Source organism: Anabrus simplex, chromosome 5 (genome assembly GCF_040414725.1).
Source record: "Anabrus simplex isolate iqAnaSimp1 chromosome 5, ASM4041472v1, whole genome shotgun sequence".
NCBI classification, from domain to species: Eukaryota; Metazoa; Arthropoda; class Insecta; order Orthoptera; family Tettigoniidae; genus Anabrus; species Anabrus simplex.
Window position 1 is genome coordinate 227,523,300 of NC_090269.1, and position 15,083 is coordinate 227,538,382.

Genomic DNA, 15,083 nt, shown 5'->3' on the forward strand with positions numbered 1-15,083 from the left:
ACAAATCTCACACCCAGTTACCTACATGCCCACTCTGTACTCTTACTTAAATCTCCAATCACATTCCAGTCAGTACCTCACTGATTACCAACTCCGCTCTCTTATACTTATCCTGTACCGTTGTAACCAGATCCCATGCATCCCAAACAATGTTAGTACCTATTTATGCTTGCCTTATGGCATTGGTACCAATGTGAAAAATTACTACCACCTCTTTACCGTCCTCCTTCCACCTAATTTCCTCAACATTTGTCTTAACCTAATTTCTGGAAACATTACCCTGTTTCCCTTTCCTTCACACACTTTCCTCACATGCCTAACAATAGAGTCACACCCTCCCCCAAGAGCATCAGCCTTGTTGATCCAGTAATGTAAAAATACATATCAACTCTCACTCATTTGTATTAAATTACAAATAAGGACCCACTGGCCAAAGGATGATCTTCTTAGGAGAGGATGAAAAGAGATCGGTCACTCATTCATTGCAGATGAATAAGGTTAATTCCTTTGAAATGACTACCTGAAGGGTAACATACTGTAACATAGTAAAATCATTGTACCGGGAGGTACACTCCAACGCCGCGCATTTAAATCTAGCGCCAAATAACTCCTCTAGTGGAGAAACCGTCAAATCGAAACTAGACCAACTTATAAATTTGCCCAGATGATGTCACCACTAAAATATGATATAATTTTGTTATTGTGAAGTTTCCGGCACTGACTGTATTTCTACTTGTTTTGTTCGCCATTCATCAAGAAGTTTGGACTTTCTTCCATAGATGTCACTACAAAAAAAAAAACATGATCATGCACCCTGGTGTGAAGTGAAAGAACTTTTGATTTAACGAAGTTTTGTTTTCATAAGTTTTTCTTACTAATTGATGTTCAGTTATTTTTGGGTTGGCAATATTTATCTATTCCTTCTGCCAGTTTTGAATCCAGCCAATCCCAAATTTCTGTAATTAATTTTCCACCTATCACAGGCTTCTTCTCCGATTCTGAGTGTCACTTTCGAACTCAACCAATAAAATTCTGTGGGTGTGTCTTGATCTTTCATGAATGATCTCGAAATTTCCCCGAGGGTTTATAAACTGCGGCTTTTCACGTCTCTTGGCCATTTGATCATCAAGTAACTAAGTGTGTATGTCAAGCAGGAGGCGGGCGGCGCCTCTTTCATCAGGCAGCAGTACTGCGACAAGGTAATGGCCATATAACATCTTTATTTCTTGCTAGCTCCGTAGTTTAACCTGACGGAAAGGTCCAAATCATTATTTATGTAACCTAGTTTTCCTAAAAATGTAACTTTCTGCCGGCTAATGTAAAAACTTCATAAAATCTTTAACTGTAAATCGGGGATAGAGAGTGATGTACCCTCTCAAGCTCCCCTTCTTATTGGTTTGAGGTGGCTACGTTTGGTAACTGGTTTTCTTCCTTTCTGTAATGTTCTAATCTATTCTTATACGAGTCACCTCCATAGTTTGGGAATAGCCCCTGTTTCATTGGCCTAGTGCCCTTTAGGTTTTAAGTGTTCTTATCTAGGAGTGCAAGGCATCCGCCTCCATCCATTTAGTGTTCGGGCCATTTGTTTAACTGTTTCTTCCTTTGACATGAAGGCCCAGTAGGTTGGGTATTAAATACCCCTGTATAATCATTTTCCTATTATAAGTTGTGCCTTCAGAGGCCAGAATTTGTAAGTTGATGTTGCCTTAAGTAGGCTTGGCAAACTGACAGCCTGTTAGCTCTTTTTCAAAGTTTTTGTAAGATTAATGAACGCCTCTTAAAGGCTAGATGTTGTATTTTGGGAGCAAGTGCTCCGTGAATTAGGGGATTTCAGCCCTTGGAACAAATTTGTGTTTGTTTGTAAATTTGAGTTGAGAGCTCAAAAATTGTAAAACTAGGGGCTTGAAGCCCAAGAGTGTTAAAGTTTTGAAATCTTGGATTTTTCTATTTTGTACCTGAAAAGTCATTGTTATCTCACTAAGTGAAAATTTGTTAAGATTGTTGTTCTTCAAAAATATAACCTTCAGTTTACGATTTAAATTTAATTCTTGACATTGTAGTTAGACCCATTCACCCCGGCACCTTCTTTCACCTCTACGTTCCATGGGTAACCCCAGAACAATCATTATAGACCATTATGCCTTTCATCATTCAGTCTGCAAGCTTCTGTGAATTTACTAAATGTCCCCAAAATCCTCTATTTGCAACTAGTGCTGTGGTCTCATTTACTTCTATACCTCTTATCTTTAAATCATTAGAAACTGAGTCTAACCACCATCGTCTTAGTCACCCTCTGCTTCTCTTACCCTCCATAGCAGAGACTATTACTTTCTTAGGTAACCTATCCTCCTCCATTTGCCTCACATGTCCAAAGCCGGTTTATGCGCACAGCTTCATCCATCAAGTTCATTCCTAACTTAGCCTTTATCTCCTCATTCTGAGCACCCTCCTGCCATTGTTCCCACCTGTTTGCACCAGCAATCATTCTCACTACTTTCATGTCTGTTACTTCTAACTTATGAATAAGATATCCTGAGTCAACCCAGCTTTTGCTCCTGTAAAGCAAAGTTGGTCTGAAAACGGACCGATGTAAAGATAGTTTCTTCTGGGAGCTGACTTCCTTCTTACAGAATACTGTTGATCACAACTGCGAGCTCACTGCTTTAGCTTTACTGCACCTTGATTCAATCTCACTTACTATATTACCATCCTGGGAAAACACACATTCTGAATACTTGGGATTATCTACCTGTTCCAGTTTTGTATCACCAATCTGACATTCAATTCTGTTGAATTTCTTATGTACTGACATCAATTTAGTCTTCAAAAGGCTAATTTTCATACCATACTCATTGAACCTATTTTCAAGTTCCAAGATATTAGACTGCAGGCTTTCGGCACAATCTGCCATTAAGACCAAATTGTTAGCATAGGACAGACTGTTTACTACATTTCCACCTAACTAAATCCCTCTCTGCCACTTTATACCTATCAGCAGATGATCCATGTAAACTACAAACAACAAAGGTTAAAGATTACAGCCTTGTCTAACCCCCTGTATTACCCTGAACCAAGAACTCATTCTACCATCAATTCTCACTGCAGCCCAATTGTCAACATAAATGCCTTTGATTGATTTTAATAATCTACCCTTGAACCCATATTTCCCCAGTTTGATGAATATCTGTTCCCTCGGTACCCTGTCATATGCTTTCTCTAGATCTACGAAACATGAACACAACTGTCTATTCCTCTCTTAGCATTTTTCAATTACCTGGCGCATACTGAAAATCTGATCCTGATAGCCTCTCTGTAGTCTGAAACACCACTGGTTTTCATCCAACTTCCTCTCATCCACTGATCGCACCCTTCCTAGATGCCAGCGAATCCTTTGCCTGGTATACTAGTCAATGAGATACCACGATAGTTGTTGCAATCCTTCCTGTTCCCTTGCTTATAGTTAGGTACAATTACTGCTTTTGGCCAATGAAATGAAATGGCGTATGGCTTTTAGTGCTGGGAGTGTCCGAGGACATGTTCGGCTCGCCAGGTGGTCTTTTAATTTCACTCCCGTAGGCGACCTGCGCGTCGTGATGAGGATGAAATGATGATGAAGACAACACATACACCCAGCCCCCGTGTAAGCAAAATTAACCAATGATAGTTAAAATTTCCGACTCTGCCAGGAATCGAACCCAGGACCCCTGTGACCAAAGGCCAGCACGCTAACCATTTAGCCATGGAGCTGGACTTTGTCCAATCTGAAGGTACCTTACCAACAGTCCATGCTAATCTTATTATTCTAAGAAGCCATTTCATCCCTGCCTTCCCACTATACTTCACCATTTCAGGTCTAATTTCATCTATTCCTGCTGCTTTATGACAATGGAGTTTATTTACATCCTTTCCACTCTTCCACTTTCCACTTCACCAACATCATTTTCGTCCTCCCCATGAGCTCCGTTGTTTGCGACACCACCATGAAGATTTCTTTTTTATGTTGAGAAGATTTTCAAGTAATTCCCGGGGATCTATTATGAGTTCACCTGAATTACCCAAAACACTGTTCATTTCCTTTTTCCCTCCCTTCCTAAGATTCTTTATTACTGTCCAGAAAGGTTTCCCTGCTGCTTGACCTAGCCTTTCTAGGTTATTACCAAAATATTCCCACAACTTCTTTTTGGATTCAACAACCATTTGTTTTGCTCTGTTTCTTTCATTTATATACAATTCCCTGTCTGCCTCAGCCCTTTTTTGGAGCTATTTCTGATAAGCCTTATTTTTTAGGTTTACAAGCTGCTCTCACTTCATCATTCCACTAAGATGTTCACTTTTTCCCATCTTTACACACAGTTAGTTGTTCCTAGGCATTGCCTTGCTCTTGCTACTACAGCATCTCTAAATGCCACCCATTCTCTTTCTATATCCTGAACCTGCTTACTGTCCACTGTTCGGAACTTCTCACTAATTATATCCATTCTGTCTAATTTTCTCATCCTGGAGATTTTCTACCCTTATTCGTTTGCAGACAGATTTCACTTTCTCTATCCTAGGCCTAGAGATACTTAGTTCACTACAGATCAGATAGTGGTCTGTTTCATCGAAACATCCCCAAACAACCCATACATTCATAACAGATTTCCTGAATTCGAAGTTGGTTAAGATATAGTCTATTATGGATCTGGTACCCCTACCGTCCATGTGTAGCGGTAAATAGCCTTATGCTTGAAGAATGTATTTGTAACTGCTAAACCCATACTAGTACAGAAGTCCAGCAGACTCTTCCCATTTATATTAGCTTCCATATCTTCCCCACATTTACCAATCACCCTTTCATATCCTTCAGTTCTATTTCCAAATCTCGCATTCAAATCACCCATTAGCACTATCCTATCCTTGCTGTTGACCCTGACTACGATGTCATTCAATACTTCATAAAACTTGTCCATTTCATCCTCAGCTGCACCCTCACATGGCGAATACACTGAGACAATTCTCATCTTCATTCCTCCAACTGACAAATGTACCCACATCATTCACTCGTTTATGTGCTTTACAGAAACTATGTTGCATGCAATAGTAGTCCTGATGAACAGCCCTACCCCAGACTCGGCCCTTCCCTTCTTAACACCCATAAAGTACAATTTATAATCTCCTATCTCTTCCTCGTTATTTCCCCTTACACGAATATCACTTACTCCTAGCATATTCAGATGCATCCTCTTTGCTGACTCAGCCAGTTCTACTTTCTTTCTTCCACAAGCCCCATTAATATTGATAGCTCCCCATTGAATTCCATTTCGTTTGCCAAGTTGTTTCCAAGGAGTCCTTCACCTGTTAAATGGGAGTGGGACTCCATTACTCCCATAGGTCCGAGGCTTGCTTAAAATGTTCCGAGCTCAGTAAATTCATGAAGCAGGATCCTACCATACTTACACATAGTTCAAGTGAGAATCTCTCCTTTAATGGGTTAGGGTCCACCGGTAGATTGTATAGCCCTAGACACCTGAGCACAAGGAAGGCCATCACTCAGAATATATCCGAGATACCACTCCCATGCCATATCAACTGGTATCCCAACTCTCAGGTCCAGTTACTAGGCCACTCAACCATTGCCCATGGTTCACAAACTAGGACGTGACTACAGTAACCCACACCATGAACCATCATAGTAATAGTAATATAGTAATACTACTAAAAAATTTGAAATGACAGCTTTCATATGATTAGTTTTTAAAATAAACTAGTACAAAGAGCTCTAAACAATTTTTTATTGTAGTGTTTCACAACTGGAGTATAATGTCCAATATTTGTTGCAAGCCTGCAGCAGAATTTTGTTGCAGTACTTGATGGTTAAATAATCACATTGAAATATACATAATAAATCATTTTTAAAGATTATAAACTGAAGAAATGATGTGCTAAAATTTTGGTGAAATTTCATCATAAATGAAGTACTGGTAGCCCCTACTATTATTGTAATAAAATATATTATGCAAGATTCATGGGTCATTTACATGAAAAAGCCTATGTAAACAAATTTTATTTAGCACAGTCATCCATCTATCCCATCTCCACAGTAAAATGAACACAACTAGGATTTCAGCAAAGCATACTATAAAAGTCATTTTATAGACATATGAATTCAATAAGAATTTACACAAATAAGAATTATAATAATAGAAGTTATTTTACAAAGTCAGTAGTGGATCTCAAATGCGAGTTTCTATCACGGTAATAAAAATGAATGAGATATTTCATATAAACTTATGTTTTAACTTCAAAAGTATCATCCACAGGTGAACAAAAATTCATGGCAGTTTTGTTTGCTGTTACAGCTGTTCATGCCTAGCCATGCAAGAAGAGCATCAATACAGAAAGCCATTCCAATAAATTATTAAGTATGTATAATACAGAAATACCTGTTCTGCAGCACTGCCTTCTTGGATGTCCGAGATAAAGATACCTTGTCCCACTTCGGCATGTTTGCCTTCAATTATCATGATACCCAGACCCTGAGATCCCTGCAATCAACGAGAACACACAACATCTCACACAATTGGGCCAAACCTGTTTGGTGGAGCAGATCCTTCTGTGTTTCCACACTGCCTCATTTCAAACATCTGCAAACTCACATCAAACACAACATAGACTACACAGATAAGGAAGACATATAAAACTCATATATACCAGAACATATATTTCAATTGAATGGTTAAAAGTTCCATGCATAACGGCCATCAAGTGACATTTAGAAGCACATGACAGAAATTAATATACAGAAGAGAAGAAGAACGATAGATATGAACAATGAAGTTAAAAATGATTAAAAGGTGAATTTTTACATTTATATTTAACAGAATATTTTTTACAGGAAGTAAAGAAATAATGGATTTTATTTTACAGAATATTATAGCATAATATGCTACAATGCCTTTAACAAGGAGGATTTCTAAAATCCTCTCTTAGAATGTGAACCATGGAGAAGGCATGTTCTGGATGGTACTAATAACTGTTAAGTCTAACTGAAATCTAACATTCTTAATTCACACACAAGTTAATATGTCTACTCTTGCCATTCAGGAAATATAAGCATGGCAACATTTCAAGTATGAGACAAGAGCATTAAAATACTCCCACTAGTACAGTAGGCCTCAATCAACAATTTGAGCAAATTTCATACTCTCACTCTCCTCTGATAGATATATAAAATTTCCACAGCATAACCTACACTGGTTCATCACACTGAAACATCAAATAATACTCAGTAGTGCAATTTTTGTGAATATTCAACCATTTATGTTACATTACTGACAATACATCAACATATGAATCATGGGCACCCAAAGGGAAGGACAAGCAATAAAATTAATACATGGTAAACACTATCATTGACATTAATACACAGACACTGGTATGGAAAATTTTCAACAAGTATCAGCAGGTATTATTTTAGATGACTGTACTACCCACGATAGGTGTTCCACAATATCCTTGTAGCTCACCTGGGAAGCAGAAACCTATGATTCAATGTAATGGAAATTGATCTTCAATATTTCTGCCAATTCAAGGTAGCAGCTGTTTCTTCTTGACAATGTTGAAATAATTCTCCACAATGAGACAAAAATGTATGGATGAACAAGCCAGCATGGAGTATATAAGGAGTATGTATGTATGTATGTATGTATGTATGTATGTATGTATGTATGTATGTATGTATGTATGTAATGTTTAAGGACAAGAACAAAATATCACTTTAGTCCAAACAGCTTAATTTGGGTAAAAAGAGAAACTCAATGAATGCATGTGGTAGCCATTTTAGATGTTCAGTTATTTTCTCATTTACTACCAAATGTTTTATGATGTGTGCAGTAAGACACTTTTTGTATTCTCTGATATTTAATAACAATTTAAATTATAATTCAGCTATTTCAGTGAACTTACAGAGAAAATGATTATACTGTATGATGACCAGAATTTATTATTAAATTAATTACTGTATTAAATTTGAGGATTCATCCTGATCTAGTATCCAACTATAGTATCCTCCGAGTTGGGTATTTTAGTCCAATTTTTCTCAAACAGAGCATACAACTTTTACTGATCTAAAATATGTTCAGGCAAGGGTATATACCAATAATGAATAACGAATATTTCTTACGTAAAAGAATCGACCAGGCAATGTAGGGGTCACAGCCACATGTTTTGTCAAAAAATACTTATTGTTTGTAGTCAAAATAAAGTACAGTGAAACTTCTGTATGTTGACCACTCATGAGACAGAACAAAACTGGTCAATATTCAGAACTTTATATCGTACTGAATAAGACTTCTAATGTGGCATTTTATTATAAGAAAGGAAACATTATTGTAATATAAAACAAATCATATAAACAAAACAGAATACCAGTGGCGAAGCTATTAGTTAATGAATGGGTAGGCAGGAAATCTTACCGTTAAGTTTCTTGTAGAGTAGTTTCAAACGTCGAGTTTTCCCGGTTACAGAATGCTCAATCACAATGTCCTTCAATAGTTGATCACTCATTAATTCCTTCGGAAGCTTTTTCTCTATAGAAATGCTACTAAGACTATCCTCTTCAGAGTGCTCATACTCCTTTCAGAGAAAGCCCTGGTCACAGGAAATGTTAATATTGAACGAATCACTTTTGATACTTCCACAAACACTGGTTCGAGGTCATTGAGGACAAAATAATATAAAGGTTTTTGAGGGGACAAATGATTTTCTATATCAGAATAAGTGTTAATCAAATCATTTTCCAATCTTTTTCTATTAAAAAGAGGTAAATATTCATAAGACTGTTCAGTTTAATTGCAAGAAAGCTCTCTTTGTAAACTTGGAGTTGGGTCCAGTAACTCAACAAACTGGATTCTTTCAAAATCGCCAAACCGTATCTCCATTTGCATTATTAAGGTGTCGAGAACTTCATATGATAACATTTTGAGCTTTTTGAATGTCCTGTCACCTACATTTATCTCACTATTTATTTTTTGACATGGTTTCATTGGTTATTTAATAACCAATTAAAATTCTGTGTTTCTGTTAGTTGTGTAAAACAAGACTGAAGTAGACTCCTTCGGGAACTTCACGAGTCTTTTGAATTCTTTAAAATATAAACCGTTCTCAACTTGGACTTACGAAGAGAAGAGTGAAACCAAAAATAAAAGATGTATGCCAAATATAGATATTAAGTATTTTGACAGTAAAGTAGTGAGAACATTTCAATTTTCTTGGTATACACGATATTCATGTTAACAGCCCGTTACGAAAGCAAGACTTTTTTGTTACACGTGTGTTTTGTTTGATGGTGAAAAGGAATGGACTTTAAATGGGGTAATTATTACAAAAAACTTTTCTTACAAAAGCATTAAAATTCAAATGAACATATTCAGAATGAAGAGAGATTCCGTTTACTGGGGCACGGAATGATAGAACATTCGTTATCTGAAGGTGCAAGAATTTCAAGCCGTTCAACATAATGAAGTCATGAAACAAAATCAGCTTGTTGAGAGACTAGTTGACATTGTGTGTCTTCTCTTGGGAAATATGAAAATTTTCCATGTCTGAATTCACAAATAATGCCAATAATGCACCGATTGCCTACTAATTCAAAAGAATAACACATAATCAACAATACAGCTCTTAATTGTCACCTTCACGCTGGGAGTTTCTGCACACTCAAATAGCAGAGGAGGCATGCCTCACTGGGGCCTGGAACTTACAGAGAGAGGAGCGCGGGCGGTAACCTAACTTCTTTCTGCCATCCTTCTCCCAATCCACAAGTTGACGGAATGCAAACAAAACAAAAAGTCCTGGTGAGTCAAGTTACATCCTGCCTCCCTATCAGAACAACTAGTCTGCTGTCGCCATCTAGCAGGCGATTAGCAAATTACATTATCCGCTGCACGGCCGACTGGATCCCTCGCTTGGCTGCAGCTAGCTAGAGCGATGCATCAAGTCGGCCGTGTCCGCTGCCATCATGCAGCAGATAGCAAATGGAGATTATTGTTAATTTAACACAACAACAGCATATACATTTTTTACGATATTTATGTTTAATCGTATTTCTTAGGGTAGGCATTGCCTCAAATGACTCCAAGTAGTTTTGCCACTGCAGAATACAGTAACATACTGTACTGTAATTGTTCATACTGTACAAAATCATCTAAATCAAATTCAGTACATAAACTTCATATTATACACCGTAGTCTTCTATATTCAATACATTTTACTTTTCTTTCTGAAAATAAAGAATGATTTTCATCTGTATTTTTCTTCCTTGCATAAAAATAAAAGGAGAATACACAGTCAATACTGGCTATACCAGTTAACATAATTGGACATTTTCCCCCACAGCGAATGACTTCAATTGTACTATCATCATCACCCTGTTCTATTTCAGCAGATGGTTATGGCACTTCTCTGCTGAGCTGTGCTTTGGCCAATATTGCTTGAAAAATTGGTTCTGGGTCAGCTGCACTGCAGAATGCCACTTCATCATCTATTGCAACAAAATCCTTCAAAATCTACTGCCATAAATTCTGTCATGGGAGACAGACACAATCTTGCTCAGGGTTTGAGATAATTCCAGCTTCTCTAAAGCACTTCTGCACCATTTCTTTTCAAACTTTGTTCCAAGAAGAACTGATCCAAAGCATTAACTGATACAGTTGATGTAGTAGATGAAGTTGCTTCCACAGTTAGGCCAGAATCTTGTGTCTTGGTGATGTCACACTGCAGGAGCTGGGAACAGCAATGCATTTTGAATGTTTTGATGATGCCTTGGTCAGTGGGTTGGATTCTTGAGGTTGTGTTTGGGGGGAAAAGAGTAAAGTGCCACATTTATGAGGTTATCCACTTGTGGGTGACCAGGACAGTCATCAACTTAATGGTAGAATGGACCATTTCCTCTTCTTCATTTGTCCATCTACATCCCTTAAGCTAAGTTGCCAGACATCCTCATTTTTCAGAGACAATCCCTCAATTTCACTTTCTGTCCTTGAAGGAAATTTGTCCCTGGACTGTCCCTGGATTTAATCACTTGTCCCCAGAAATCTCTGGATTTTCCATGTTGATCATCAGTATGATTTTACGTCAACAATAACATTACATGATTTTTAAACTCATTATTTTTATCAAATACACAAGTGACACATACATTTTTGGTTTCCCTTAGCTGTGCCCTTCAGCTGGTCTACTCCTTGCATCCATTTAGAAATAAGTAAATGTCAGTTTCACATAAGATTGCCATATGCCACAGAAACCTGCGATTGTTCTAGATTCTAGGATGGAGAAATTGTCCTCGCCATGTCAGTAAAATTCCAGTGTGTGTGTTATGATACAATGTATGTATGTCTGTCCCTTAGTCCAGTTTTTTGATACAGGGTTAGGAATGTGGCGAGATGAATTAACAGAGAGGCTTTCTATCGCCGGATGCCCTTCCTGATGCCAACCTCAGCTGAGGAGTTAATGAAGATAAAATGAATGATAGTGAATGAAATTGGGTAATAAGATCGAAGGGATAGACTGTGTACGAACAGGAACTGTTCCGGCATTTGCCTCGAAGTGAAAATGGGAATCTACAGAAAACGATTCTCAGAATAGCCGATGGTGGAGTTTGAAGCCATGCATCTCCCAAATGCAGAGCTTGGCTCTATATTCATAGCCCATTAGCACGCACAGCCACTCCACTTGGTATGTTATGATACAATATTAAACAATTCAAACTCCTATCAAGTAGTCTCTTTCCTGCCCATCTTGGAGTAATAATTCTTATGTTGCACAACAGACGGCAGAAATACCAATTCTGGATCCACTCCAAATACCACTTCCGATTCTGTTTCCTCTTTGTTTGATGTGTGTGTATTTCACTGAGAGCATTTTAGAATTGTTTTTCTATAGAATAAATTAACTCTGTCATCTATGAGACAATAATGATATCAAGTATAACATACCACATGTATCTTGCACTGAATGTTAAAAACTTATATGCCATGAAAATGAATCAAAATACCTTCACAATGCCTCTTCCGGTTTTGACTCAGATTGTCTATATATTGAAGCGAAAGTTCAATTCTTGAAGGCAAACTGCTGTTTAAAAAACAATCCATGAAAATAATGTGAAACGACATAACTGAATGAATGCACGCAAAAATGGGCTAACCATCAAATTTGTGAAAATTGAGTTAGATGCTGTCACCTACTGTTAATGGTATAAACTATATTTAATGAAGTGGGCTACCATCATGGAATTACATATAAAGAAATACAGGGTAACAAACACTACAGAATTTGGTAGTACATGATACATGACTGTTTTGGTATGATATTAATTCAAAATGGAATCAAAAATTCAGATATTATCTGCATTTTAATAATGCAATGCCTTAGAAGAGTATTTAGTGTAAGAAATTAGTTTAAATTATGAAGTGTCATACGGATATTTATTGTTTTTTACTGGCGATATTGTCTGTTTACAAACCAAGTAAAGATGGCTTCTGCTTTTGCTATGGGCTTTACGTTGCAGCGACACAGATAGGTCTTATGGCGACGATGGGATAGGAAAGGCCTAGGAGTTGGATGGGAGTGGCCATGGCCCTAATTAAGGTACAGCATTTGCATGGTGTGAAAATGGGAAAACACGTAAAAACCATCTTCAGGGCTGCCGACAGTGGGATACGCTTCTGCTTTTGAAGGTGATGATAAGTTATGTGAACATAATAAGAGTTCTACCAGTGGAAGTTACAGAAAACATAAAAAGAATGTCAGAAATAGGGAAATGGAAAAGCAGAAAAGAAAAAGGGTTAGTGGTGATCCTTGCATTATGTACAGAGATGAACTGAGGGAAAGAAAAGCTAGGGTGGAGAATGTAAATGTGAAATGTAATACTCTTGCTGAAAAATGGTAAAAGCATTTTGTGTTTTCATCTTCCGGCCCAGTATTTTTGTTCCACACACCTCCGTAGCCGAGCGAGTTTACTCATGCTCCACGAGAGGACTGAGTAGCTGCGATGTTTGGAGATCCAAGGTTCGAATCATTGTGCTGACCACGGCTATCCCGGGTATGGTTTTACCCTAGGTATTTCCACATTCTCTCCCAGCAGATGCCATGATACACTGAAGAAAATGGAAATTGCAACACCCAGATGGAGTGGTGCTACATTGCTGCAACTGAACATGCAGGATGAGTGTTCGGTTTTGTTTCGATGATTACACTTTCAGGTCCCTCTAATCGCAAGTTTAGACAACAATCAATACAGGATGTGCCCACCACGAGCTGCGATACATTGATGAATTCGTCAAGGCATGGAGTTAATAAAGCCCTGGATCACTTCCTGAGGAATTGTGGCTCATGCTTGCTGCACTGCACGAGTCAGTTGTTCCAGACTTGTGGGTGGCTGAGGACGGTTGGCCAGTTGTCGACCCATCATGTCCCACACATGCACAATAGGACTGAGGTCTGGGGATCTGGTGGGCCATTCTAAGGTTGTGATGTCATGGAAAGCTTCTCTGGAGATGCGTGCAGCGTGAACCCGGGCATTGTCCTGCTGAAACATCCCATTAGCAATGTTCGCCATCATAGGGACAACCACTGGATTGAGTACCCTATCAACGTACTGTCGAGCAGTCATAGTGCCCTCAACAAGCACTAATTGTGATTTCACATTAAAGCCAATAGCTCCCCAGACCATAATGCTTGGTGTTGGCCCTGTGTGCCTCTCGACAATAAGATCTGGGCAGCCCCTCTCCCCGGTACGTCGGCGCACACGATTCTGGCGATCACTGCGGGCAAGACAGAAGCACGATTCATCACTAAAGACGACCCTATGCCATTTGTCGGCCCACGTTGATCTTTCTCGACACCAGGCCAGCCTTACACGTCGCTGTTGTGGGGTCAATGGAACACCTTCTGCAGGGACACGGGCTCGTAAGCCAGCTGCACGCAAGCGATTACCAACTGTTTGTTGTGTAACGTGGGGTGCCACAGCTGCTCGAATTTGCACTGCTGTTGCATGGGGTTCCATCCGGGCCATCCGAATGATGCGGCGATCCTCTCTCTCACAGTTGTCTGTCACGCTTGGCCTGTGCCAGGTCTACGAGTGTGGTACCTTCATTTGACCACTGCTGCCATACACGTTGTACCGTAGATGCCCGTCGGCCAACACGTGCAGCAACAGTCCTTAGCGATAATCCAGCCTCGCACAGCCCAATTATCCGAGCCCTCTCAAACGGCGACAGTTGTTGATAGCGTGGTCTTCTCTGTCGTCGAGGCATGTTTGACGGGGAACACTTCACTGCACAGACTGCAAGTCAACTACGCTACACCAGAGTCCATATACTGGAGTTGATTCCTCCACGGCCAATCACGTGGGAAGACCTGTAGCAACAATCCAATGGGTCTGAAACTTTGATCGTTTACATACCTACAGGGCATCATTCCGTACCTTGAAAATCAACACAAACGACCAATGCCTTTATGGTGTTGCAATTTCCATTTTCTTAAGTGTAGTGCCTTCTTTCAAGTCCCCTGGCACCTACCTCATGACAACAATCAGCTATCATTTGATGAACCTTTCTTCAATGGGGTGGATTATGATTAAGTGGCTGCATCTGGACATAAATTGTCCCACCCCTGTTGTGATTATCAATAAAATGGTAAAGTTGTTTGGCAATATTGAAAATAAAGCTACTTCTTTAAAATGAAAACAAAAATTATGTTAATTTTATCTTCCAAAAATGTATTTTTTCCATCAATGAGAAAGCCTCTCTTTCTCCAGTTTGAGGAAACGAGTACCACGAGTAGAGAAATTTAAATATCTGGTCTTCACAATCTCTGACGATGGCCGACTTACTGACGAGATCAACACAAGGATACACGCAGCCTGGCTGAAGTGGTGAATGACAATGGGCGTCACCTGCAACCGTTAGATGAAGGACCATCTGAAATCTAAGATTTACCGCACTGTTATTCGTCCTGTCGCTCTCTACAGTACCAAGTGTTGGCCAGCTACAAAGGAGGTAGAACGTCAACTAAACATCATGGAGACGAAGATGCTTAGGTGGACA

At 39.0% G+C, this 15,083-nt stretch overlaps 1 protein-coding gene across 3 annotated transcripts in view; it reads right to left on the bottom strand.

Annotated features, from left to right (window-relative positions):
- Positions 1–15,083, bottom strand: part of LOC136873924 (multiple PDZ domain protein) — a 2,156,217-nt gene that overhangs the window by 94,887 nt on the left and 2,046,247 nt on the right. For 2 of the 3 annotated variants that reach the window (XM_067147286.2, XM_067147283.2), the window contains one exon: positions 6,423–6,524. The exons of the other annotated variant lie outside the window; for it this stretch is intronic. In XM_067147286.2, coding sequence (XP_067003387.2) covers positions 6,423–6,524 — 102 coding nt within the window. The remainder of the gene's footprint in view (positions 1–6,422; positions 6,525–15,083) is intronic. 3 annotated transcript variants of the gene reach the window in all.